The sequence below is a fragment of the Thalassophryne amazonica genome, chromosome 13, assembly GCF_902500255.1.
Source record: "Thalassophryne amazonica chromosome 13, fThaAma1.1, whole genome shotgun sequence".
Classification (NCBI taxonomy): Eukaryota; Metazoa; Chordata; class Actinopteri; order Batrachoidiformes; family Batrachoididae; genus Thalassophryne; species Thalassophryne amazonica.
The window spans coordinates 94,417,489-94,444,561 of record NC_047115.1 but is presented as its reverse complement, the minus strand read 5'-3'; the positions used below and the strand labels follow the sequence as shown (position 1 = coordinate 94,444,561).

Genomic DNA, 27,073 nt, shown 5'->3' with positions numbered 1-27,073 from the left:
AGCACAGGCAACGCACGACAACAGTGCTAAAACAAAATAAAAATCCACTAGACAGGCTGTGGAGCAGCACAGGTAACACACGACAACAGTGCTAAAATAAAATAAAAATCCACTAGACAGGCTGTGGAGCAGCACAGGTAACGCACAACAACAGTGCTAAAAAATAAAATAAAAATAAAAATCCACTGGACAGGCTGTGGAGCAGCACAGGCAACGCACAACAACAGTGCTAAAAAATAAAATAAAATAAAAATAAAAATCCACTGGACAGGCTGTGGAGCAGCACAGGCAACGCACGACAACAGTGCTAAAACAAAATAAAAATCCACTAGACAGGCTGTGGAGCAGCACAGGTAACGCACGACAACAGCGCTAAATAAAAATCCACTGGACAGGCTGTGGAGCAGCACAGGTAACGCACGACAACAGCGCCCAAAAAATAAAATAAAAATCAAAATCCACTGGACAGGCTGTGGAGCAGCACAGGTAACGCACGACAACAGTGCTAAAAAAAAATAAATAAATAAATAAATAAATAAATAAAAAAAAATAAAATAAAATAATAAAATAAAAATCCACTGGACAGGCTGCGGAGCAGCACAGGTAACACACGACAACAGTGCCAAAAAACAAAACAAAAATCCACTGAACAGGCTGTGGAGCAGCACAGGTAACGCACGACAACAGTGCTAAAAAATAAAATAAAAATCCACTGAACAGGCTGTGGAGCAGCACAGGTAACACACGACAACAGTGGTAAAAAATAAAATAAAAATCCACTGGACAGGCTGTGGAGCAGCACAGACAACGCACGACAACAGTGCTAAAAATAAAATAAAAATCCACTGGACAGGCTGTGGAGCAGCACAGGTAACGCACGACAACAGTGCTAAAAATAAAATAAAAATCCACTAGGCAGGCTGTGGAGCAGCACGACAACAGTGCTAAAAAATAAAATAAAAATAAAAACGAAAGCGTTAGCAAGCTAGTTAGCTTGCCAACGCTGATGAAGGTTAGCTGATAAAAGAGCTCCGTCGCGAGTAACATCCAGAGTCCAGAGTAACGATCTGGTTAGACACCATGCTTCTAAGATTTGTGGGGCCAAGTACAATAACTTCAGTTTTATCTGAGTTTAAAAGCAAGAAATTAGAGGTCATCCATGTCTTTATGTCTATAAGACAATCCTGCAGTTTAGCTAATTGGTGTGTATCCTCTGGCTTCATGGATAGATAAAGCTGGGTATCATCTGCTTAACAATGAAAATTTAAGCAATACCGTCTAATAATACTGCCCAAGGGAAGCATGTATAAAGTGAATAAAATTGGTCCTAGCACAGAACCTTGTGGAACTCCATAATTAACTTTAGTCTGTGAAGAAGATTCCCCATTTACATGAACAAACTGTAATCTATTAGACAAATATGATTCAAACCACCGCAGCGCAGTGCCTTTAATACCTATGACATGCTCTAATCTCTGTAATAAAATTTTATGGTCAACAGTATCAAAAGCAGCACTGAGGTCCAACAGAACAAGCACAGAGATAAGTCCACTGTCCGAAGCCATAAGAAGATCATTTGTAACCTTCACTAATGCTGTTTCTGTACTATGATGAATTCTAAAACCTGACTGAAACTCTTCAAAAACATATACATATATACATACACATATATACATACATACAACACATACATACATACACACATATACACATACATACACACATATACACATACATACACACATATACACATACATACACACATATACACACACACATACACATACATACATATACATACACATACATACATATATACACATACATACATATACATACACATACATACATATATACACATACATACATACATATATACACATACATACATACATATATACACATACATACATACATACATATACATACATACATACATATACACATACATACATACATACATATACACATACATACATATACACATATACACATACATACATATACACATACATACATATACACATACATACATATACACATATACACATACATACATATACACATACATACATACATACATATACACATACATACATACATATACACATACATACATACATATACACATATATACATACATATACACATATATACATACATATACACATATATACATACATACATATACACATACATACATACATATACACATACATACATACATATACACATATATACATACATATACACATATATACATACATATACACATATATACATACATATACACATGTTGCACCTTAAAGCAGATAACCCGTACGTTGGAGAGGAAATGGCGTCTCACTAATTTAGAAGATCTTCATTTAGCCTGGAAAAAGAGTCTGTTGCTCTATAAAAAAGCCCTCTGTAAAGCTAGGACATCTTACTATTCATCACTAATTGAAGAAAATAAGAACAACCCCAGGTTTCTTTTCAGCACTGTAGCCAGGCTGACAAAGAGTCAGAGCTCTACTGAGCCGAGTATTCCTTTAACTTTAACTAGTAATGACTTCATGACTTTCTTTGCAAATAAAATTTTAACTATTAGAGAAAAAAATATTCATAACCATCCCAAAGACATATCTTTATGTTCGGCTGCCTTCAGTAATGCTGGTATTTGGCTAGACTCTTTCTCTCCGATTGTTCTGTCTGAGTTATTTTCATTAGTTACTTCCTCCAAACCATCAACATGTCTATTAGACCCCATTCCTACTAGGCTGCTCAAGGAAGCCCTACCATTAGTTAATGCTTCGATCTTAAATATGATCAATCTATCTTTATTAGTTGGCTATGTACCACAGGCTTTTAAGGTGGCAGTAATTAAACCATTACTTAAAAAGCCATCACTTGACCCAGTTATCTTAGCTAATTATAGGCCAATCTCCAACCTTCCTTTTCTCTCAGAAATTCTTGTAAGGGTAGTTGTAAAACAGCTAACTGACCATCTGCAGAGGAATGGTCTATTTGAAGAGTCTCAGTCAGGTTTCAGAATTCATCGTAGTACAGAAACAGCATTAATGAAGGTTACAAATGATCTTCTTATGGCCTCAGACAGTGGACTCATCTCTGTGCTTGTCCTGTTAGACCTCAGTGCTGCTTTTGATACGGTTGACCATAAAATTTTATTACAGAGATTAGAGCATGCCATAGATATTAAAGGCACTGCGCTGCAGTGGTTTGAATCATATTTATGTAACAGATTACAATTTGTTCATGTAAACGGGGAGTCTTCTTCACAGACTAAGGTTAATTATTGAGTTCCACAAGGTTCTGTGCTAGGACCAATTTTATTCACTTTATACATGCTTCCCTTAGGCAGTGTTATTAGAAAGCATTGCTTAAATTTTCATTGTTACGCAGATGATACCCAGCTTTATCCATCTATGAAGCCAGAGGACACACACCAATTAGTTAAACTGCAGGAATGTCTTTCAGACATAAAGGCATGGATGACCTCTAATTTCCTGCTTTTAAATTCAGATAAAACTGAAGTTATTGTACTTGGCCCCACAAATCTTAGAAACATGGTGTCTAACCAGATCCTTACTCTGAATGGCATTATCCTGACCTCCAGTAATACTGTGAGAAATCTTGGAGTCATTTTTGATCAGGATATGTCCTTCAATGCGCATATAAACAAATATGTAGGACTGCTTTTTTGCATTTGCGCAATATCTCTAAAATCAGAAAGGTCTTGTCTCAGAGTGATGCTGAAAAGCTAATTCATGCATTTATTTCTTCTAGGCTGGACTATTGTAATTCATTATTATCAGGTTGTCCTATAAGTTCACTGAAAAGCCTTCAGTTAATTCAAAATGCTGCAGCTAGAGTGCTGACAGGGACTAGAAGGAGAGAGCATATTTCACCCATATTGGCTTCTCTTCATTGGCTTCCTGTTAATTCCAGAATAGAATTTAAAATTCTTCTTCTTACTTATAAGGTTTTGAATAATCAGGTCCCATCTTATCTTAGGGACCTCATAGTACCATATCACCCCAATAGAGCGCTTCGCTCTCAGACTGCAGGCTTACTTGTAGTTCCTAGGGTTTGTAAGAGTAGAATGGGAGGCAGAGCCTTCAGCTTTCAGGCTCCTCTCCTGTGGAACCAGCTCCCAATTCGGATCAGGGAGACAGACACCCTCTCTACTTTTAAGATTAAGCTTAAAACTTTCCTTTTTGAAAAACGTTATAGTTAGGGCTGGATCAGGTGACCCTGAACCATCCCTTAGTTATGCTGCTATAGACTTAGACTGCTGGGGGGTTCCCATGATGCACTGAGTGTTTCTTTCTCTTTTTGCTCTGTATGCACCACTCTGCATTTAATCATTAGTGATTGATCTCTGCTCTCTTCCACAGCATGTTTTTTTCCTGATTCTCTCCCCTCAGCCCCAACCAGTCCCAGCAGAGGACTGCCCCTCCCTGAGCCTGGTTCTGCTGGAGGTTTCTTCCTGTTAAAAGGGAGTTTTTCCTTCCCACTGTCGCCAAGTGCTTGCTCACAGGGGGTCGTTTTGACCGTTGTGGTTTTTCTGTAATTGTTGTATGGCTTTTGCCTTACAATATAAAGCACCTTGGGGCAACTGTTTGTTGTGATTTGGTGCTATATAAATAAAATTGATTTGATGTTACAACCGTTGTCCAAAATTTATTGTCCCCCTCAAAACTCTACTCATAATGACAACATGAAAAGCTGTTTTTTAATTTTTGCAAATTGATTAAAAATAAAAAACTAAGAAGTCACATGTACATACGTATTCACAGCCTTTGCTCAATACTTTGTTGATGCACCTTTTGGCAGCAAATTCCAGCCTCAAGTCTTCTTGAATATGATGCCACAAGCTTGGTGCACCTATCGTTGGACAGTTTGGTCCATTCCTCTTTGCAGCACCTCTCAGCTCCATCAGGTTGGATGGGGAGTGTCGGTGCACAGACATTTTCAGATCTCTCCAGAGATGTTCAGTCAGATTCAGGTCTGGGCTCTGGCTGGGCCACTCAAGGACATTCACAGAGTTGTCCTGAAGTCACTCCTTTGATATCTTGGCTGTGTGCTTAGGGTCATTGTCCTGCTGAAAGATGAACCGTCGCCCCAGTCTGAGGTCAAGAGCGCTCTGGAGCAAGTTTTCATCCAGGATGTCTCTGTACATTGCTGCGTTCATCTTTCTCTCAATCCTGACTAGTCTCCCAGTTCCTGCTGCTAAAAAAACATCTGCACAGCATGATGCTGCCACCACCATGCTTCACTGTATGGATGGTGCCTGGTTTCCTCCAAACATGATGCCAAAGAGTTCAATCTTTGTCTCATCAGACCAGAGAATTTTGTTTCTCATGGTCTTAGAGTCCTTCAGGTGCTTTCTGACAAACTCCAGGTGGGCTGCCATGTGCCTTTTACTAAGGAGTGGCTTCCGTCTGGCCACTCTACCATACAGGCCTGATTGGTGGATTGCTGCAGAGATGGCTGTCCTTCTGGAAGTTTCTCCTCTTTCCACAGAGGAATGCTGGACCTCTGACAGAGTGACCATTGGGTTCTTTGTCAACTCCCTGACTAAGGCCCTTCCCCCAAATGCTCAGTTTAGAGACGGGGGTCAGCTCTCGGAAGAGTCCTGGTGGATCTGAACTTCTTCCATTTACAGATGATGGAGGGCACTGTGCTCATTAGGACGTTTAAAGTAGCAGAAATGTTTCTGTGCCCTTCCCCAGATTTGTGCCTCCAGACAATCCCATCTCTGAGGTCTACAGACAATTCCTTTGACTTCATGCTTGGTCTGTGCTCTGACTGTCAACTGTGGGACCTTATATGTCGACAGCTGTGTGTCTTTCCAAATCATGTCCAGTCAACTGAATTTAACCCAGGTGGACTCCAATTAAGCTGGAGAAACATCTCACGGATGATCAGTGGAAAAAGGAGCCACCTGCGCTCACTTTTGAGCTTCATGGCAAAGGCTGTGAATACTTATGGACATGTGATTTTTGTTTTTGTTTTTAATAAATTAGCAAAAAATAAAAATAAAAAAAAGTTTTTCATGTTGTCATTATGGGGTGCAGCGCTGTGAATACTTTCTGGATGCTCTGTAAATTACATCACATATAAAGCGCCTGATTCCTTTATCCCAGACAAATCCCAGAGCTTGTGCTGACTTTACTCTGACAGATTCATTTTAATTTGAGGATTAGTCTGGCTATGCCATGTTAATTAGGAATCTGATCAAGTAACACAACAGCAAATATAACATAGACGTGACACAATCCTATCGTTATAGAAACATAACATACTATGTGAAACAGGCAATCAGAAGAGGGCAAACCTTGGCAATGGATGCATGTGAGAAAAGAACTAATTCCCATCCTGAGAGCCTTTTCTGGCCTCACCAGCTTGTTGAAGTGGTCTGGGGTGTACAGCATTTCAGGAACTGTGGTGACTTCCCCCCATGTCCATTTTAAACACTGTTTGTCTACATTTATGACAGACTCCATTCTTCATCAGTGGACAGTCAGCCCAGGAATGTGAATATATCAGAGTCCTCCGTTACTGTTTTCAACAGTCGTTTATTTGTTTTTGGTCCTCACTTTGTGGACTTCTGTTAGCGGTTTTCTCTGGCATTAGTTCAGCGTCCATTTGTAATTTTTGTGATCAGCATTTTTCTCAGCCTGCACAAATCTGTTTCTTGCCATCCCATTATACACTGATCCACACTGCTCTGTAAGATAATGCAGCTCCATGCTAAAACCATGACGTCTCGGCCATTACTTGCTGGTGCAAATTAAACATAAAAATGGCATTTCTGCAGGCTGGGAAGTGAGCATCCAACCTGCTCGTATCTGTGTTGTGCTACCATGCCTCCTCTGGGAAAAGGTGCAAGAAAGTAATTGTTATTTTCTTAAAAACTAATGTCATGTTTTATTTTTGAGGTGGAGGCTTAATATAAGCCTGTTGGGCAGTCTGTTGCTCCCTGCATTGTGTTCTTTGTCATATATATTACAACAGCCAAGTGGCCTCTGTGTGTGTGTTTGGCTTCAATCATGCAAAAACCGAGGAGAGCTGACATTTGGCGTTTGGTATGCTTATGTATTTTGGGTCAAGGATGAACACTGCAAAAACAGAAAGCTGTTAGAACAAATGTTTTTGGAGAAGTTAGCAATTTCAGCTAACCAGTAAACATTGGATGTTGTGCTGCAATGCACTATGGGAGTTCAGGGTTTTGGAGTTTTAAATGTTAATGTGGTTCATGTTAGTTTAACAGTGTTGTTAGTGTTATTGATTTATTGTGTTTTTGTAGTTCAATTGGTTTGTCAGTTTAGTCAAGTCTCATGTTGCCGGTGCTGCCGACTGAACGGCACCCCCCTAAAAATCAGTCCGCCCTGCCTTCACTACACATGCGTCATTTCAGAGTGTCAGCAGTGATTCACAGATTATCACCTCGTTTCTGCTTAAAACTCCAGTCATCATCTATCTCAGCAACAGATATCTGAAGATTTTGTACAACAGTCATTTCTACATAAATTCATCATATTTCATAATAAAAAAAACGGGGGACCGACCAGAGCACCACATGTGCTGCTGGGAGCGTCAGACGTGCTGCTGCGCCTACGTCATTTCAGAGCATCAGTTGCGATTCACCAATTATTGTGTCGTTTCTGCTTAAAACTGACTTTAGAATGACTTAAGGGGTTTTACTTTGTCATCTGATGGTTAATAATCACATTATTCCCTTTGACTGTTTTGGTGTAGAGTCAGTCTCAGATACAGTGAATGCAGGGCCGACTGTTCAGTCGATGACACCAGTACCACGAGTGAAAACTGTAGTCTGATGTCTTCCGGGACCGTCTCTGTTTGTGCCTGTCTAAAATTAGAAGCACCTGCTTGCGGCAGACTGCGGAAAAGACAGTGCATGCGTGCAACATCGATCACAGACAAAATGGAGAACTGACATTTGCTGTCTATTATGCTTATGTATTTTGGGTCAAGGATGAATGCCGCCTAAAGGAAATGTTAAAATGACTAATACTTTTGGAGAAACTATTAGCTAATAACACTGAACAATGAACGTTAATAATTACATTCTGGACTCACATGCCAATCCAGCAGGGGGCGGTAAATCATCTACATATAAAAAGCGTGCATGTGTCAATTATTTACTGAAGTCAATGAAGGTACATAATATAACTGTAAATATGTTAAAAATACATGGATGACAAGAAAATGAAAACACTTATTTTCACTGTGGTCCATTTAAAAAAATCAAATGATAAAATGGAAGTTATAATAAAATAAAGTAATAATAGTGTGTATATGATGACAACAACCTAAACAATTTATAAATACATGAAGACAGTAAATGAACATTAAAAAAAAATTTATGTAATTAAAAGGGGAAAAAAAGGGTTGAATTCTTCTAAAAACTGTTGAGGTCTAAGGTCCTAAAAATATTCTGGACTCACACGCCATTTCAACTCATTATAGAAACTTCGCACAAGTTGTTACCATCCTTGAAAAAATGTCAGCTACCTAGTTTATAAACACTACCCACTCTCAAGCCCATGGATCCCCACGGACAACACGGTAGTACTGTATAAGATGCATCACTGCCATTATACAACAACTATGTTTGCCAGAACAACTGACACCAGTCAAACTTTCATTTTTATTTAATGCAGTATGCAAAACCTACACAGTCCGAGTACCTTTGTGTGTCATCTGGTGGAACCCTCCCGGTAACACATAGTCCACTGGCAAGTCTGTGTCCAATTACGTTTGCAACAAAGCCGATTGTCTCCACAAACACACTGTTAAAAAACAAGTACATTTCCAACCTACGTGTTTTTGTAAACAGCAATAAATACTTTGCTGTATGATCCAAAGAAAAATCAACCTGTCTAAACAGATACATTAATAAAAAAATATAATGGAGCAGTGAAGCTATTTTAAATTCCTCAGTATTTTGAAGATGTGACTTCATACAGTCTTTAGGTTTTAAGCGTTGGTCCGGCCTCAGTATAAGGAACAAAAAAGTAACTCAAACACAACCTGCTGTATCATAAAGACACTGTGCCAGGTCGATTTAATATTAAAAATATAAATACCTGCTTCCCACACTCATCCCACAGCGGCTGATCTTACCAGTGTGCGTGTCTCGCTGCTTCTGCGGCTGAGTGTCCATGTCCTCGTCTTCCTCGTAGCTGCGTTTGTGTCTGCTCGGAGCATACGACGTTGAAGGGACAACTCTCGCTTGACTACAGCTGGCATAACTGTAGGAGACAATTAAGGAAAACTGGAAAGCAATCACCAGACAGAAGCAAACTTCAGTGTGTTTTCACACTCTCAGTCATGTGCAGGCTGCGGAGCGCGCCCGTCCTGTCATAATAAGATCAGGATATTTCTTTCACCCAGGCATTTTCTCCAGGGACAGGCACACAGTAGAACGTCTGTCTCTCTGCAGTCACAGTACTCCTGGAGTTCCAGTCGACCTGGAGATACACATGCATCATAATTGTAAATGCAGCTCAAACGTCCCTTTCTGGATCTACTGAAACGGTGACCACAGGCAGACTTACCCCACATTCTGTCACGTCTTTGTATTTTCCACAGTGCTGCACCTGGACATTATCAGGAAGTAAGATCAGGTCAGAACAACACCCGCTGTGCTGCACGTACAGAAGAGGACATGGAGCTGCTTACTGTGGCTTTGGTAGACGGATCGACAGTCTCATACACGCCCATGTAGAACTCTGGATCAAACATGTCTTGGATTAAACAACGGAATTTGACCAAGCTGTTGGGCTTCAGGTAGTGCAGAGGGACATCATTCAAAGATGGAACCTGCACCAACACCAAGACAGAGAGCGTTTACCACTGGCGTGCCAAAGCTGACATGGTTCCCGTCATACAATGACGCACAGAGCGGCATTACCCAGGTGTGAGCATTCTTCTGTTTCAGCTTATCCTTGAAGAATTCCACTGCTTTTGCTTCCCACCCAGAGTCTGTGTTGTCCTGGGACGATGCTGAAACATCAACAACACGTCCATGATGTTAGTGGTCATTTGATTTGTTAGTGCAGTTGGCTTTTGCTAACCGCTACTGAATCAAATCCCATTTGAAAGATTTCAGATGAGACCTGAATGCTTTCAACAGAAAAACTGCAGATTCCAAATCTCTTAGTTTTCGCCTTGACAAACATTCCGGTGATATGATCCTTGTAAGCTCCATCACACATTACATCATGACAGTCACCAGATATGGTGACCTGGGCTGACCTAATTACATCCAACGTACCGGCCCAGGCTCTGCGTTCTCAGGTGGCAGGAATGTTTTGTGTCCCTTAGGTTAATAAAAAGGCTGCGGGCCACAGAGCCTTCTCTTAACATGCACCTGTTTTGTGGAATGATCTCCCTATGGAGGTAAAACAGCCTGATTCCGTAGAGACATTCAAGTCCAGAATCAAGATGCATCTATTCTCCTTCTCGTATGGTTAGCATACAGGCATAGTATGGAACTGTGCTTTCTATCCCTTTAATTCATCTTATTAGCAACAGAACAGGTCTCAGCCTCACTACATCTAAATTCTGGGTCTGTTGGTGAAGCTTAGGGCTAGCGGCCAGCGGTCACCTTAGCATTCTCTCTGGTTTTCTGTTGATTTACTGCTGGTGAACTCATACCTTAGGTGCAGGTATTTCCGGCCAACTGATTCTGCTCTTTTTTCTCTGACTGAAGTACTGAGGAGACATCCAGGGAGCTGGACTGACCCCAAGATGCCCTGGATGAAGGTGACACAGTGGCCTGTGGACTACCTTATTGACGGTGACCTCTCTGAGCCACTGCAGTCTACTTTTAGAACGCAGGCTTCCATGAAGACAGCTTTTACTAAAATTGACAGAGTGATGGATGGATGCTGGTCCTGCACCCCAGGGCACCAGACGTCTCTCATGACACCCTGCCTGTGGCGCCAATGACGGCGTGTTCATCTTTATCTTTGATGCCATTCTGGCTTTTCTGTTTCCTGTTTCTTAAAAACCTTGTAAGTGTTAGAATGGCCTAAGCAGTGGGTCACCCGTCTGAATCTGCTTCAGGTTTCTTCCTCAATATTATGAGAGGCAGTTTTTCCTTACCACTGTCGCCTGTGTGCTTGCTCTAAGGGTTGGTAAGGTTAGACCTTGAGGCAGCTTTGTTGTGATTTGGCGCTATATAAATAAAATAAACTGAAATTGATATGGATACAGCTAAGAGTCTACCCGATGTGTGTGGAAATAGTGATTTTTGATAATAAAAGCATGATATGGCACACAAAGGAAGCTCTAAGGAAGACAAATGGCTTGGGCTATTGAAGATTTGTCACATGAAAACAATTGCATCCATTTTCCAGAATGGCCACTGATTTGGTGGCAATGAATTTAGGCTATGTTTTCCTTGTCAAGACAGCGAAGCTCAAATATGTTGCTGAGAGTGACACTAAGCGACAGACATTACTAATGTGTATTTATGTTTCCAATAGATTTATTGACAATATATTCTGTTTCCTCAGAGATGTTTGGGCATGCAGAGTGTCTTGGTTGTATGAGCGGGCAAAATTATTAAATCATATAACTCGTTAATCAAACCAAATCAAATCGTAGCAATAGATTACAGTACATCTTGTGGACACATTATTGAACAGGTGGATGAGTAGGTAAGGAGCTGGCCTGCCAATACGTAGAGCTTGGTTTGAATCCCTCTCATGCTACCTGTCTGTGTCCTTGGACATAGAACCTGCATTGTCAGTCCACCCAGCTGCAAATGGGTACCGGTGTTGCAGACCAAACAGTCTGAAGGTTTTAGTGTTTGGACCACACATTCTGCAGTGCATTATGGGTGACGTTTCACGACAGGGGAAATGCATTGAGACGCTCTGATGAGGCTGCACTTTAACCGTTGCACACGGACAGCAGCATTAAACTCTTTGCATATTGGGCCTCATGTATCAAAGTTGCGCACTTGTGGCATAAATTTACGGTGTAAATGTGAAGTACACCAAAGTTGCTGTGACATGTATCAAGCAGCGCGCACCTGCCCATTTCCAGCGTACGCCTGACGTGACCTTGATAAATGCGGCGGGTGGAAACAATCGTAATTATAATAAACACGCCCATAAATATTCAGACTCCGCTTCAGACACACCCTCATTTTACGACATGGAAGCCAGGAAGACGGCAAAGAAAAAGAACTCCACCAATCACGATGCGTGCCAATAGAGTGTCAAAAGCGGCCGTCGTATTAATTGTTTTGTAGTATAATCAAAAAAGTGTTACAGTGGTCCCTTGTGTGGGAGTTACATTCTAAAAATAGTCCGTAATACGCGAAACTGCGACGTACTCACCATTATTTTTTACAATTATTATAGACGTTTCAAAGCTGTAAAACCACTTTATACACTTTCTCAATCAGGCATGAACATTTTCTCACTTTTCTCTCGTGTGTAAACACTCTCAAAGTTCAAACCTTAGTAGAAAAATAAGACCAAACTGTTTTCAGGCCCAAACATTTGTTTGAGAAATAAAAATAGAACGTTTTCCTATAAATAATTATGATGACTTTTAGAACTAACAAATTTAATTTTAACGATCAACCTATGAGGTTGGACACATAAGAAATTATTAATAGTGACTGACCAGTATTTCACAGATTGCGCCTCTGCGTCCTGACGCCGCGCCTTTTTCCACTCACACCTGGCTGCAGGTGTCTGTTTCAGAGTGACAAACACAGTTATGAGTAGTTGTTGGTGCTCTTTTTCCTTCTGGGCGAGAAGATTCCACAATGCACTGTAAAAAAAAGCATGCAAAATTGGACTAAAAACTCAGCGAAACGACGAGGCCGCGAAAGGTGAACGGCGTTATAGCGAGGGACCACTGTATTCTCTTTTCACGTCAATAATTCTTGACATGTGGATATTTGCTCGCTCAATTAATAAGACACGCCTAATTTTTCAGGTTTCTTTATTCTTAAAAGGTATTTATTTATTTATTTTATTGTGACAAACGAATGGAGAAACCACAACCTGATTGCAACACGGGTGAAGGGAATGACAACACTACAGTTGTAATGATCAATTTCATTGTCTAAAACGATCACACCACATAAAGTTAAGCTCAGCGCTGCTCTGGCTCCAGGCTCTGGAGAAAAAGGCGAGCAGCGCTTTCTTTGCGGTCAGCGCTGTGGCCACGGATCGTGCTTGAGACCAACATTTGTATTGATTATTATGTAGTATAATCAAGAAAGTGTTGTTTATGTAACATATGCATTGATTTGTATGATGGCACTGGTTATCATGTTGATCATTTTCATGTGAATTCCAGCGCTGGTTCATTTTGGTGTATAATTTATGCCACCTCTCGACCTGGTGTATATTTTCAGTGCAGCGTACGCCAACGACCACATTGATAAATGCCAAGTAGCACAGCCGTTTTGGCGTACACCCCATATACGCTCAAATATCGCCATACGCACGTTGATACATGAGGCCCATTGTGCCTAAAACTCTCGTGAATATATTTATATATTTGAATATATTTTTTATTTTTTAGTCCACACAGCCTCAAAGATCATTGGCTGCGAACTCCCATCTCTACTATTTATGAAACACGTATGTCGGAAAGGGTTGAAGATCCTACTAGATCAGTCACATCCAGCTAACTCCCTTTTTAACATCCTCCCATCAGGTAAAAGGTTGACAGCCATAACCACTAAAACATCACGCTTTCTCAACAGCACCTACTGCAGAGCCATTAAGCACCTAAATAGTTCTCCTACCCTGCACCAGCACCTTATGAAAGTAGGTTTTTATGACTATGACTGAGCTCATATACATTGTTGTATTTCTTTTTATCTTTTTATATATTTATTTATTTTGCATTTTAGTGCAATATGTCCATTTTGTATCTGCTGCGTACTGCACTACTGCACTTAGCACTTTAACAAGCCACTGCTGAGTCTATGTTTGCACTTGACACTTTAACCTGACTCAGATTAAGGGGATCTATTTTTTTTTTTTATTATTATTATTCAGATATAATGTGTGTGATTTTATGTGGAGTATTGTGTGTATGCTTATGCTTTTTATGTCTCTTGTTTATGAGCACACTGAAACAAATCCCTAGCAACTTGCATTGGTTGCATGGCAATAAAGTATTGAATCTTGAATCTATTTTCTGGGTTTATAGATGTTGTTATTGTGTTTGTTTTATGTAAACATGCCAGAAGCTTATTTTAATGCCAGCAAGTGGCTTAATGGTTAAGGTCCTGTCACACCTTGATGATTTAGCCTGTGTAAGCTGACCATATTAAAAAAACACAGGCGCGCTTCTAATAAATGAATGCAGCTGTCACATCTTGATGATTAGCCAGCGTATGCCAACAGCCCTGTTTCCACAGAGTAGTTCAGGTCAGTACTGCACCAGTGTGGTGCGGGTTAGAAACAGAATAATTTAACATTATTTTATTTTGTCTCTGTGGATCATTTTCATTGGGACCAGAATGCTGATGAGTCAACCGATAGCTGCGTTAAACGCTGCTGTGACTGAATGAATCGCTGCGACTCTTTAAACTCTTAAAGTGCCGGTCGCAATCAGATCGTGACCAGCACTTTGATCTGTTCCCCCCGTCTGATCAACCCGGCCCTCCGGCCTGCTGTGAATGAATGAAGCTCTGTGACTCTTTAAACTCTTAAAGTGCCGGTCGCAATCAGATCGTGACCAGCACTTTGATCTGTTCCCCCCGTCTGATCAACCCGGCCCTCCGGCCTGCTGTGAATGAATGAAGCTCTGTGACTCTTTAAACTCTTAAAGTGCCAGTCACGATCAAACCACGACCAGTGCTTTGATTGGTTCCTCCAGTCCGATCAGTCAGCCCTTCATTCATTTAGACCAGGGGACCAGGTTGATCAGCCAGGGGAGCCCCAATCAAAGTGCTGGTGTCCCAGACTGAACGGTCCCCCCTAAAAATTGGTCCACCCTGCCTCCACTGTGCATGCGTCATCAGCCGCGGTTCACAAATTATCATGTCGTTTCTGATTAAAACTGCACTCCAGTCATCATCTATCTCAGTGATGGATATCTGAAGCTTTTGTACAACAATCATTTCTACATAAAGTCAGCATTTTTTTCATAATAAAAGACAGACGAAGTGATTAGAGCGCCACAGCTACACGGGCTGCTAACTGCTGCATTCACTGCGCGTCCGTCATTTCAAAGAGTCACGAATATCGGCTCATTTCTGCTCAAAACAGCCTAGTTTCTGCTTAAAACTGACTTTAGAATTATATGAGATTTTACCTTGTCTTGTCATCTGATGGTTAATAATCCCATTAATCCATTTGATCACTTTAGGTGAAGAGACTCTTTCTTAGACTAGCTGCTGAGCTCCAAATTGATGCATGCACAGTGGAGGTAGGGCAGACCAATTTTTAGGGGGGGACCGTTCGGTCTGCAATACCGGTATCCTCTGAGAAATGCACCTGGAGCAGAAAAACCACTAAGGGACTTACTTTAAAATGCAACATTTCCAGCCACAACAAGGAAATAAAGTATTTTCAGACATCGTTTTCCAAAATCAAGAGGCTTTATGTGGATACATGTTCATCACACTGTGATGATGAATCCCACTGAAATTAACAGGTAAGATTATATTTACTGTGTGTGTGAATGGAATATTCTGTCCACATGAGGACTGCAGCTTTCAGCCAATCAATGTACAGCATTAATGGACTTATTTCGACTTATGAGTAAATTACAAGAAATGTGTGTCAACAATTGCATAATTTTACGAGTACATACAACTTATGTCCCGCATGTGAGCGACAGCTTGCCCAAAATTTTCCAAGGTGCTCGCCGTATTACGACGTATTTCAGCATGCTCAACTTGCTCTTACCTTAATTAAAAAAAAATAAAATAAAAAAAAAACAACATGTACCCATAACATGTTAAGACGTACACTGGCATTTTTTAATACAGTCAGCATACGCTGGCTAAATCGTCAAGGTGTGACAGGACCTTTAGCGCTATAGTCTCACAATGGTAAGGTCGTGGGATCCGTTCCAACCTGTGGCTTTTCTGTGTGGAGTTGCCCTATGACTGCTGGGATAAGCTCCAGCTCCCCATAACCCTTACTTGGAGTAAACAGGTTTAGAAAATGGATCGATTAGTTTAACGTTGAAACAGAATAAAGTGAACCCAAAGGCACACAGCAAAGCCGGGTATTCCATTCAGCAATGACTCTGTGATAAGAGTGTACTCCCTAATGTCTGGAGACTCTCAGTCATCCAAGTCTTAGTTCAAGTCCAGCTGATCTAACTCAACCCACCTGAAGTGACTACTAAACATTTCTGACTGACCTGTGGATTTTAGGTTTGCTAAAAAGTAATATGAAAGTGTACATGCACGGGCAGCCAGGAAGGAAGCAGTCAGAAGTAAATTGTTGTTTTCTTTCTTCAAACAGTGAACACAGAAGAGCCTGTGTTATAGACATGACAGATAGCATGATGCTACGTAGCCGCACGCTAACATGCTAACCACGCGCCAGCCTTAGCTGTCCCGGAGACAAGTTTCATTGTGTCTCTTACCAAATATCATCTCCACGACGTCCAGTGGGTTGTTAATCCAGTCATGAGTGGATGGCATCGTTCGATAGTTACCAAACTCTGAAATGTATCAAAAGTTCTCAGTTAAATCTCTGGAGTCTTTCCCTCACACAACACAGCAAAAGTCAGGGCGGGAAAATTACGTCACAAGTCAAGGAGAGGGGCTCGTTTGATTTGTATTCAAGTACTTCCCGACGCACGGAGTTGGCACGATGACGGAGACGGCAATTGGTTATTTTTTCCTTATCTGAAAACGCTAAGCTTGTCATTTTGTGTATTTATCATTTGTGTGATTTATTCTCTGAAAGAAATATTTTCACATAATATTAAAAGATAAATGGCCAAAATTAAGTAATTCCTTTAGCCGATAGGGGGCAGTACTGGATCTCAGCGTCTCATAGAGCACCGCTTGTTGCTTCGCGAGTGGTTACGTGTAATTTGAAAGCAAAATGGCTGATAGAAGGAATAATAATAATAATAATGTTCCCAACACCAGTGCAAATTTACTGTTCAGCACCACTCCGGAGTTTAACTTTAACTTGCCTTTCATTCCCGTCAGTCAGGCCGCTGAACCGGCGGTGCTGTCAGGAGGTGAGACGAAACAAACATTACCGAGCCGAAGACTTCAGAAACCTCGGGCTTTCTGGCTAGCATGTTAGCATAAACACTGTTATTCCTCTCTTTAGTTTGTCAGTCCGCTTATAAATCACAGCGTTCAGGCTGTCTGTCCTCCGTCTAACTGAATTATTAATGATCATCTGTTTCTGACTACAACGTAATGTAGATTCAAATGTCTCTATTTTCTGTTTGTTCTGTGTTTATGATTTTCTTTCATTTTTAACACGACATCCTCGTTTTAATCATATATAAGAGTATTTCTTTTTAAAATTGTCAATATTAATGCACGTTTTGCCGTTTGAAACTCTTGAGCACTCTGCACGTTAACCACAGTGAAAACAAACCCAGGTTACATTTTAGAAATCTGATTTGTTTGACTGCCACGTAACCTGACAAAGACAGAATGGCTGTAAAAGTAATTTAAGCCGCTGCATGTTTTCTTCTGCTGTCCATTGTTATGTCTTATAGTTTAATTTCATTTAAGTCATGTTACAGGATTGTTTTCACTTTGAGATTAAGGAGAATATACATATTTTTTACATTTTCCAATAGTTTTGATTTGATGTTATCATATGCAATAGGAAGTGACTGTTCATACATTAGCTGTATTAATAATTCCAAATTCTACTCGTACGTAGCACAGCTTTATGGTTAGGGTTAACGTAGTTTTGTAATCTACGTATCAATAGCAAATACATGTAGATGTCATGATCTGGCCCGTTTGGGCCAGTTGTTCTGATTCTGGACTTTGTTTTTTCCTCTTTCATGTTCTGAGCCTTTTGTCTTTTAGTCATGTATAGTCCCGCTTAGGTTATGTCTGCTCTTGCTTCATGTTCATGTCAGGTTGTCATGCTTATGTTATCATTAGTTTTGTTTCTGTTATCCTGGTATTTGTCATTCATGTTCACTTAGTCACTTCAGTCCTACTTTGTTTCTGTTCATTTATGCTTTGGTCTACAGTTCGGTTTATCACATTTCTGGTATTTTGCGTTTGTCACAGGTGTTGGTCATTATTTATCTCTGATTATGTTCCATTTATTATTTATCTGTTAAGTCCTTTTATTTATATCTTATAGTCACTGGCTGTCATTCTGTTCATTATTCAGTCTTAGTTTATACTGTCATCTCACCATTGTTTATTGCATTCACTTTTATATTTTGATCCATCTCACTCCGGTTATAGTTAAGATAATTGATTTCTTTGTTTAGTGCCATCTTAGTTCTGTCAGGTATGGTTTATATGATTCTGTTTTAGCTCTGTTCATTGTTCTACGTTTCTTTCATGCCAGCCCAAATATGTTCCCACTCCATATCACTGCACCAGCCATTGTGTTTTTGTCTCACACTTTGTTTATCTGCTTTGTATTTTCAATCACTCCCGCTCTTGCACTTGCTCACGTGTCTTTGTTACTTTCATCACTCCACTGTGTTTTCCTGCCTTCACTCTCTTGCACTTACCTTTGTCTTCCCTGGTCACGCCCCCTTCCAGAACCTTCCCTGACACCTGTGTCTTGTTCCACTAATTACATCACCAGTTATTTAAGCCCTCACAGTCCCTTGCTCGATTGTTGAATGATTTCACTTTCCAGCACTCACGTCCTTGCCTTGTTTTGCTTTGTATTCAGCCTGCCGGTATCTGACCTTATTTTGCTCTCGACCTTGTACTTGTCTTTGCCTCTGATTACCTCCACGCCGTGTTTTTGACCACAGCCTGTTTTTTGGACCAAGCCTCAGCCTCACGTGTGTCTGTACCTTTGCCATTGCTACTGGACCTCCTGTGTACCGAATCCCAGCTTGTAATTAAACCTTTTTCTTACACCAGTCTGTTTGTGAGCGTTTTGCGTTTGTGTCCTGCTTGGTTTGTGCCACGCCTGACAGAACAATCGAGCCAATCATGGACACAGCAAACTCTCTTCCTGCTGTCTCAGCTGCAGATTTTGCCACCATCTGTGACATTTTTTCAGAAATTGACATTTTTTTGGACTGTTTCCGCTCCTGCATCACACCCAAGAAGAAGTTTATCTCAATCAAGCCCTGGACCTGGTAGAGGCGAACACTTGGCTGTGTAAGTATTTCCCAGACCTGGAAAGGCTGGATGAATTTTTTGCTGCAGGAAAGCTCCCAGCCTGGATTACTCAGCCCGAACGCCACCTGTCATCCAGCCTCTCACTCACAGACAGTGACTCAGAGTGGGAGGACATTGAGGATGAGACGACATCTGAGGCTGAAGGTCAGAGGCTTCAAGAAATTGCCACGGTATTTTTCAAAATTCAGGACTTGTTTTGAGTTTTTGGGCAGTTCAGATCATTGGCGCAGACAATGTATTTTTTTCAGCTTTAGATGAAATTCTGCAGGCTGAGCCTGACATTGTGTCTGCGTACCCAGACTTAAATAATATCAAGGTGCTGTTTGTTCAAGGTCAAATCCCACTATATATTGAAGATCCCATGTATTTTTTGTTTGAGTCTGAACTACATGAACCCGGTTTGAGTCCGCCTCCTTCCATCATCCTCTCTGATGCTGCTATCACACTTCCGCCTTCATCCACATCAGATCCCCAACTGTCACCTGCAGCGACGCTAACCACGCCCAGCCCATGCCCTACCCCAGCTCCACGACGCTTAGTCACGCAGACGCCCCCCGGACCGCAGCAGCCAGGAGGACAGGCGCATGGCCCGTCAGCCACAGTGATGCCACAAATGCCTCGCCAAGCTCCAATCCCAGCACCAAGGAGGAAGTGCTCGCCTCGGCTCCTGCATACTCCTCACTCACCAGCTTAGAAGCGCAATTTTTGCCCGACCCTTAGGAAGGGATGACGTCAGTGAGTTCATCCCCAGAGCCATCGGGAAAGTCTACGTCATCATTACGCATATCTGCATTTCCCGGGGCTTCCCCCGGGTCCCCGCCTCCTTTCCAAGCTGAACCGTTCATGTATTTTGAAGCACCTGCTGGAAACGTCACAGCTCCTCAGCATTTGGAAGGAGAGCTCTCACCCCCTGAACCCTCGGCCATGAATCGCGTGGAGCACGCGTCACCAGGCGCAGAGCAACTGACCACACCAGCGCCTACTGTCGGCTCATCGTCTCCGCAGATGCTCTCATCTCCTCAGCTCGCAGCAGCTCTGTCACCCTCTCCCTTGTCTTCAGTGATGGCTCCAGGGAGGAACTCCATGCCTCAGCAGTCCCAATGCTCATACCGCTGGGAACCTGTAGCACACATTCACTTCCAGAGCCGCCGGCACCGCTCACGCGGTCTGAACTGCCAGAGCTACTGGAAAACATCACGGCTCCTTGTGAGGCATCTCCCGCAACGTGCCCTCTTCCGGAATCATCAGCATCATTGTTAGAACCTGCGCCACGCCCATCTTCAGGCGATCTCATCAGATCTGCTCCACCGGCACTTCCACCCTCCGCCAAAGTTTCGGTACTGTTCTCAAGGAAGAATGAAGACGACTCTGCTGGTAGGACTGTTTGCTTGTTTTTTGACGTAATAATGGCTCTTAAAATATTCCACCTGTTGTGTCCACCAGAAAAACATTATTTTCTTTCCAGTCAGTACCTTTTTGGTTGGGCTAAGAACTTCGCCTCTAGGAGTTTGACAGTTTTTTCTATTTTGTTTTTCTGTGTGCCTTTATGTTTCTGGACCGTGCACTGTTTACATTTTGATTTGAAATGGTTCCATCTCCGTAATTGCAGTTTTAAGTTTTCAGCCAGGTCTTTTTGTAAAGTCTTTGTTTTTGGTTACCCCCTGAGTACGTGTCACTGGATTTTCTTCTGAATGCAAGCCTTGGTTAAGCATTTCTCTCGCGCACATTTTTTTGTTTGTTTGTCCTGTTTTGTCGGCTCCCTCAGTCCATTTCAAAGGTTTTTTTTTGTCTATTAAGGTCCATGGTTACTCAGTTCTGCTCCATTAGGGGTTGTGCTGTTGATTTATTTTCTCTTGACCCTCATAGCATTTCTTTTCATTGGATTCTCCCTTTTTTATGTTTCTTATGTAAGCAAGATTTTCCCTCAGGCTGTTTACTGGTTTTTTTTTTTTTTTCTCTGTTCAGTGATTGGGTTAGCTATTTTTGGGTACATCCAGTGCAGGTCTTTATATTTTTCTCCACATGTTACTTTCAGATATCGCTTGGGTTTTGTTTCCAGTGTCTTTCAGCAGTTTCGCTTTTCCTCAGTTGCTTGTGTGGGTTGGCTGTTTTTTATTTTACCAGGTTCCCCCTCTTAAACAGCTTTTTCATGAGAAAGTTCCTCTCTCTCTGTGCATTTGTCAAGTTCATAGAGTCACTGTATCCACTACGGCTGCATAGGTTTTTTTACCCTAGGGAGTGTTGATCAAGTTGCCATTTGTGCCCTAAGGTTGACCCGGGGCCTCTTACGTTTCCTGCCACCTGTCCTGGGCGTTCCCCTGTGTCTCCTGTAGCTCAGGTTACCCACGAGGACTGACTTCCCAACTCACCAGGGGTTGTTCAGGGTTCTTCTATCCGTTACCATGGGCCTGCTGTATCATGTAGCCGGCCTCCGGGCCTCTCTGTTTCACTGTTGCCCGCCTCATGGTCGTCCTCCGGATGCCACGTTTGCCCGTTTATCCGCTTGCCCGGTTCTTCCCTCATTTGTACCAGATTGGCCCCTAGTGGGGGTTGGTTTTTCCCAGTTAGTTGTTCGGCCCAGCTTACCGTTTCTGTTTATAGGCAGTTCTCTTGGATTCCAGCCCATCATCTTGGTTGTTTGTGCCCTCCTGCCGTTCCCCCATCCCGCCACCCATAGTCGGCTTGCGGGTGTGGTTTTTCTGGGGCCCGCCAGTGGCGGCCCATTGGGAGGGGGTACTGTCGTGATCTGGCCCATTTGGGCCAGCTGTTCTGATTCTGGATTTTTTTTTTTTCATCTTTCATGTTCTGAGCCTTTTGTCTTTTAGTCATGTATAGTCCCGCTTAGGTTATGTCTGATCTTGGTTCATGTTCATGTCAGGTTGTCATGCTTATGTTATCATTAGTTTTGTTTCTGTTATCCTGGTATTTGTCATTCATGTTCACTTAGTCACTTCAGTCCTAGTTTTTCCTGTTTATTTATGCTTTGGTCTACAGTTCGGTTTATCACATTTCTGGTATTTTGCTTTTGTCACAGGTGTTGGTCATTATTTACCTCTGATTATGTTCCATTTATTATTTATCTGTTAAGTCCTTTTATTTATATCTTATAGTCACTGGCTGTCATTCTGTTCATTATTCAGTCTTAGTTTATACTGTCATCTCACCATTGTTTATTGCATTCACTTTTATATTTTGATCCATCTCACTCCGGTTATAGTTAAGATAATTGATTTCTTTGTTTAGTGCCATCTTAGTTCTGTCAGGTATGGTTTATATGATTCTGTTTTAGCTCTGGTCATTGTTCTACGTTTCTTTCATGCCAGCCCAAATATGTTCCCACTCATATCACTGCACCAGCCATTGTGTTTTTGTCTCACACTTTGTTTGTCTGCTTTGTATTTTCAATCACTCCCGCTCTTGCACTTGCTCACATGTCTTTGTTACTTTCATCACTCCACTGTGTTTTCCTGCCTTCACTCTCTTGCACTTACCTTTGTCTTCCCTGGTCACGCCCCCTTCCAGAACCTTCCCTGACACCTGTCTTGTTCCATCACCAGTTATTTAAGCCCTCACAGTCTCACAGTCCCTTGCTCGATTGTTGAATGATTTCACTTTCCAGCACTCACGTCCTTGCCTTGTATTCAGCTTGCAGGTATCTGACCTTGTTTTGCTCTCGACCTTGTACTTGTCTTTGCCTCTGATTACCTCCACGCCGTGTTTTTTGACCACAGCCTGTTTTTTGGACTCAGCCTCACGTCTGTCTGTACCTTTGCCATCGCTACTGGACCTCCTGTGTACCGAATCCCAGCTTGTAATTAAACCTTTTTCTTACACCAGTCTGTGAGCGTTTTGCATTTGTGTCCTGCTCGGTTTGTGCCACGCCTGACAGAAGTACGTAGCCTCATGGTCACATGACCTATATGGGCAGTTCTACGGTAATGGAATTACAGTCTGAGCTAATCTGTCATGGTTAGATGCCATATGTCCAGATTCTGCTGCTGTTGTAATTCCATTACCACAGAATTGCCCATATTGACCAATGAGAGAGATTCTACATACCAGTCGAATTTCACTAATCAAATATGGCTACGTACGGATAGCCAATGCCAACAAAATATATAATTTCCTTAGGAGTACCCAGTTTTGTGGGGGGGTTTTTTTTTCTTCAAAGTAGCTGTTTCTTTTTCTCGTACCACCATAATTATTACAAGCTAAAGAGCAACGTCATGTCATCCAAGCTGTATAGGAGGATATTGATGAATTTCTAGTGCAAAACTTCAGGTTAGGGTTCTGTGTGAACTATGACATTGGGTAGTGTAGTTTATGGTTTGAGTGTTGTACCACATCAGTATCAACCTGCTTCAGGAATGTGTGGAGTTTTCTCCACTGCAATGGATCTGAAATTAAGCAGTCTGGATGTGCTTGTAATGTGGACTTTCGGCTTTAGTTCAGAAGCTTTCATAAAAATATTTCATTAACCATTTAGGAATTACAGCCATTATCATAGTGTCCCTTCATTTTCAGCGGCCATAAGGAATTGGCCGCTAAACTGATAAGCCATTTCATTGCCAGCTACTGTCGTTTTTGAAGGTACTTTTGGCCTCAGGGTGTACCCTGCCTCATGCCCTATGACTGTTAAAATGGGCTCCTGCCCCCCCCCCCCCCCCCCCCCCCATGTCCTTTAATTGGAGTAAACCAATAGAGGGATGGAAAATGGAAATGTTGGGACTGCTTATAGAAATGGCTGTCATTCTTTAATGAATAATCCAATATATTTGTTAATCCCTTTTAATTAAAGATGACGGCCAATAAATAATTCATGCAGCAGGTAAAATAAGTATTTAACACATCACATTTTTCTCAGTAAATATATTTCTAAAGGTGTTATTAACATTGAATTTTCACTCTATGTCAGTAACAACCCAAGTAATATACACACATAAAGAAACCAACACAAATAAGTACAGAAATTAAGTTATGATAATGTGAAATAACACAGGAAAAAAGTATTGAACACATAAAAAAGGAAGGTGCAAAAAGGCATGGAAAGCCAAGACGCAGGCTGAAATCTATCTGTAATTAAAACGCAGTAGTCCTGCCCCTTCCCAGTGCAAGTTAATATCAATTGGTTCAGTCCCATCTGATGTGCGATAAAAAGATGTCTTATTACTAAGGTGCCACACAAGAAACATCTCATGATGGGTAAAAGCAAAGAACTCTCTCAGAATCTTTGCAACCATGTTGCTGCAAAATATACTGATGGCATTGGTTACAGAGGGATTTCCAAACTTCTGAATGCTCTAGTGAGCACTGTTGGGGTCATAATCTGGAAGTCGAAAGATCATTTCACCATAAACCTGCCACAATCAGGTGAGAAGAACCAAAAACTATCAAAATTGTCCAAGAGCCAATGATCACTTGTGGAGAGCAACTGAACTGTTTCAAAGAAAACAGTAAGTAATGCACTCAACCACTATGGCCTGTATGCACGCTCTCCAGGCAAGACTCCATTGCTGAAGAAAAAACATTTTGAAGCTCATTTAAAGTTTACTGCACAACATTTAGACAAGTGTGTGAAATACTCAGAATATAGTCTGGTCAGATGAGACCAAAATCTCTTTGGAATAGACACCATAAATGTCACTGCACATCACCCCAAAAACACCACACCAACAGTGAAGTTTGGAGGTGGAACTGTTTTTCAGCACGCGGCACTGGCAAACTTCATATAACTGAAGAAAGGATGAATGGAAAAAATCTACTGAGACATTCTTGATAAAAATCTGCTGCCAACGACCAGGATGGTGAAGATGAAACGAGGGTGGACATTTCAGCAAGACAATGATCCCAAACACACAGTCAAGGAAACTCTGTTGGTTTCAGAGAATGAAAACAAAGTTTCTAGTGTTCCAGCCAATCAGCTGACTGGAATCCAACAGAAAATCTGTGGGAAGAACTAAAGATCAGAGTTCATAGCAGAGGTTCATGGAACCTTCAAGATTTGAAGACTGTTTGTGTGGAAGAATGAGCCAAAGTCACACCTGAGCAATGCATGTGACTAGTTTCTCCTTATAGGAGGCATCTTGAAGCTTCATTACCAACAAATGCTTTTGTCCAAAGTATTAAATCAATTTTAGTAAGCGTGTTCAATATTTTTCCCTGTTTTGTCCCTGTTGTTTGTTACACACAATTTCATTTGTGTACTTATTTGTTTAGATTTCTTTGTATGTGCGGATTACTTGGGCTGTTACGGACAACTGATGAAAATCTCATATCAATAGCACCTTTAGAAATTTTTTTTTTTTTACTTATTTTATCAACTGTATCTTGATTGTTTCATTTAAACTCCTGTGATAGACTGGTGGTCTGTACAGGGTGTACCCTGTCTCACTCAAAGACTGCTGGGATAGGCTCCAGCTACCTCGTGACCCTTTACTGGAATAATCCGGTTGAGAACATGGATGGATGGGTGGTGTACAGAGGCAAAATTACAGATATATTGTCGCTGTCCAAATATCTACCTGGCAGCACAGTGTTCAGGTCGAGCTGTTTAGTTGTGACTTAAATATAGTTAAGTGCTTAGTGTGTGGCAATCTGAAACTTTTGTTTAATTGCACCTCATGCAATGCTGCTAGGTCATTTTGAATCACAGTTTACACCACATGTATAAATATTAGGTAGCAAATGAGCCGGGATCCAACACGTGATTGTGATCCATCTGGGTCCAGGTTTGAACCTACGTATGTGTGCAGCTACTGTCCTTGAGGGTTTTATATTGTTTATTAAGTGGTTGAATTATTTTAATGTTGAGTTTTTAGAAAACCAGAGAAATAAGCTTTTTTTTTTAATGCACAAATTGTCACAGACCAAAGTGACATTTACAGATTGCTTGTTTTTTGCCTGGCTGGCATTCAGAAACTGAAAAGTATTCCATTTCCAGTGATGTAAAACAAAAGCTGGAAAGCAAAAATAAAAGTTTGACACTTTTTTATGAGAAATCGTTAAAATAATGAGTAACATGTCTGAATATGTTTTTAACACATTAGTTGACTGATCACTTCAGCCGTGGTGCCATGTGTATTTAGCTGTTTTATGTGTGTCACACCCATTTGATCCTCCTCAGATGATTCCACTGATGTCGGAGAAGAAGACAGCTTTCTCGGTCAGATATCTGGGAGTGGTCCAGTTCCCTCAACATTCAACTACTTCTCCAGCCCTGTAACCAGCACGGACCCGTTTGCATCCATAGGCCAGTCTACATGCCCACCACAGACGCTGTCTGCTGCACCAGCTCCAACTGGTACAGCCTCTGTTCCCAGCAGTGCCAGCATGGTTCCACCCCCGCTTCCTGCAGCCTCACAAATGAACCCAACTCCTCCAGCATTTGGCAGTACAGTTTATCAGTCTCCTGTAGGACGTCACACTCCTCCCTTCAGCACAGTGAGCACACCGCCACCCCAGACTCACCAGCAGAGTCACAACCCGTACCGGCACACCCCCACCAGCAGTAGAGTCAGCCCTTATATTCCGGCCCCGGAGGTCCTGCCGCTGACTCACACGCCTCAGCAGACTCCCTACTCTCTCAGCGCTCCACCGCAAACATTCCCTCTGTCAGGACCCACGTTCACAAAGGTAGTTCATCAGCAGCCATGTCCACCTGTTGTTACGATGTCAGATACTTCGTTGATGATGCTAAAGCTGCAACATATCGGAAATGTTAAAACTGTGTAA

At 41.6% G+C, this 27,073-nt stretch overlaps 2 protein-coding genes across 2 annotated transcripts in view; one reads left to right on the top strand and one right to left on the bottom strand.

The window, feature by feature from the left end:
- mcmbp (minichromosome maintenance complex binding protein) overlaps positions 1-16,771 on the bottom strand; it is a 47,338-nt gene extending 30,567 nt beyond the window's left edge. Inside the window, exons 1-6 of the mRNA XM_034184643.1 lie at positions 16,621-16,771; positions 9,944-10,035; positions 9,712-9,852; positions 9,588-9,629; positions 9,411-9,500; positions 9,154-9,283 (exon numbers count right to left, since the gene is read on the bottom strand). Coding sequence (XP_034040534.1) covers positions 9,154-9,283; positions 9,411-9,500; positions 9,588-9,629; positions 9,712-9,852; positions 9,944-10,035; positions 16,621-16,678 — 553 coding nt within the window. The 5' untranslated portion in view covers positions 16,679-16,771. The remainder of the gene's footprint in view (positions 1-9,153; positions 9,284-9,410; positions 9,501-9,587; positions 9,630-9,711; positions 9,853-9,943; positions 10,036-16,620) is intronic.
- A 264-nt stretch (positions 16,772-17,035) lies between these two features.
- sec23ip (SEC23 interacting protein) overlaps positions 17,036-27,073 on the top strand; it is a 51,909-nt gene continuing 41,871 nt past the window's right edge. The window contains exons 1-2 of the mRNA XM_034184642.1: positions 17,036-17,229; positions 26,466-26,974. Of these exons, the coding sequence (XP_034040533.1) occupies positions 17,088-17,229; positions 26,466-26,974 (651 nt within the window). The 5' untranslated portion in view covers positions 17,036-17,087. The remainder of the gene's footprint in view (positions 17,230-26,465; positions 26,975-27,073) is intronic.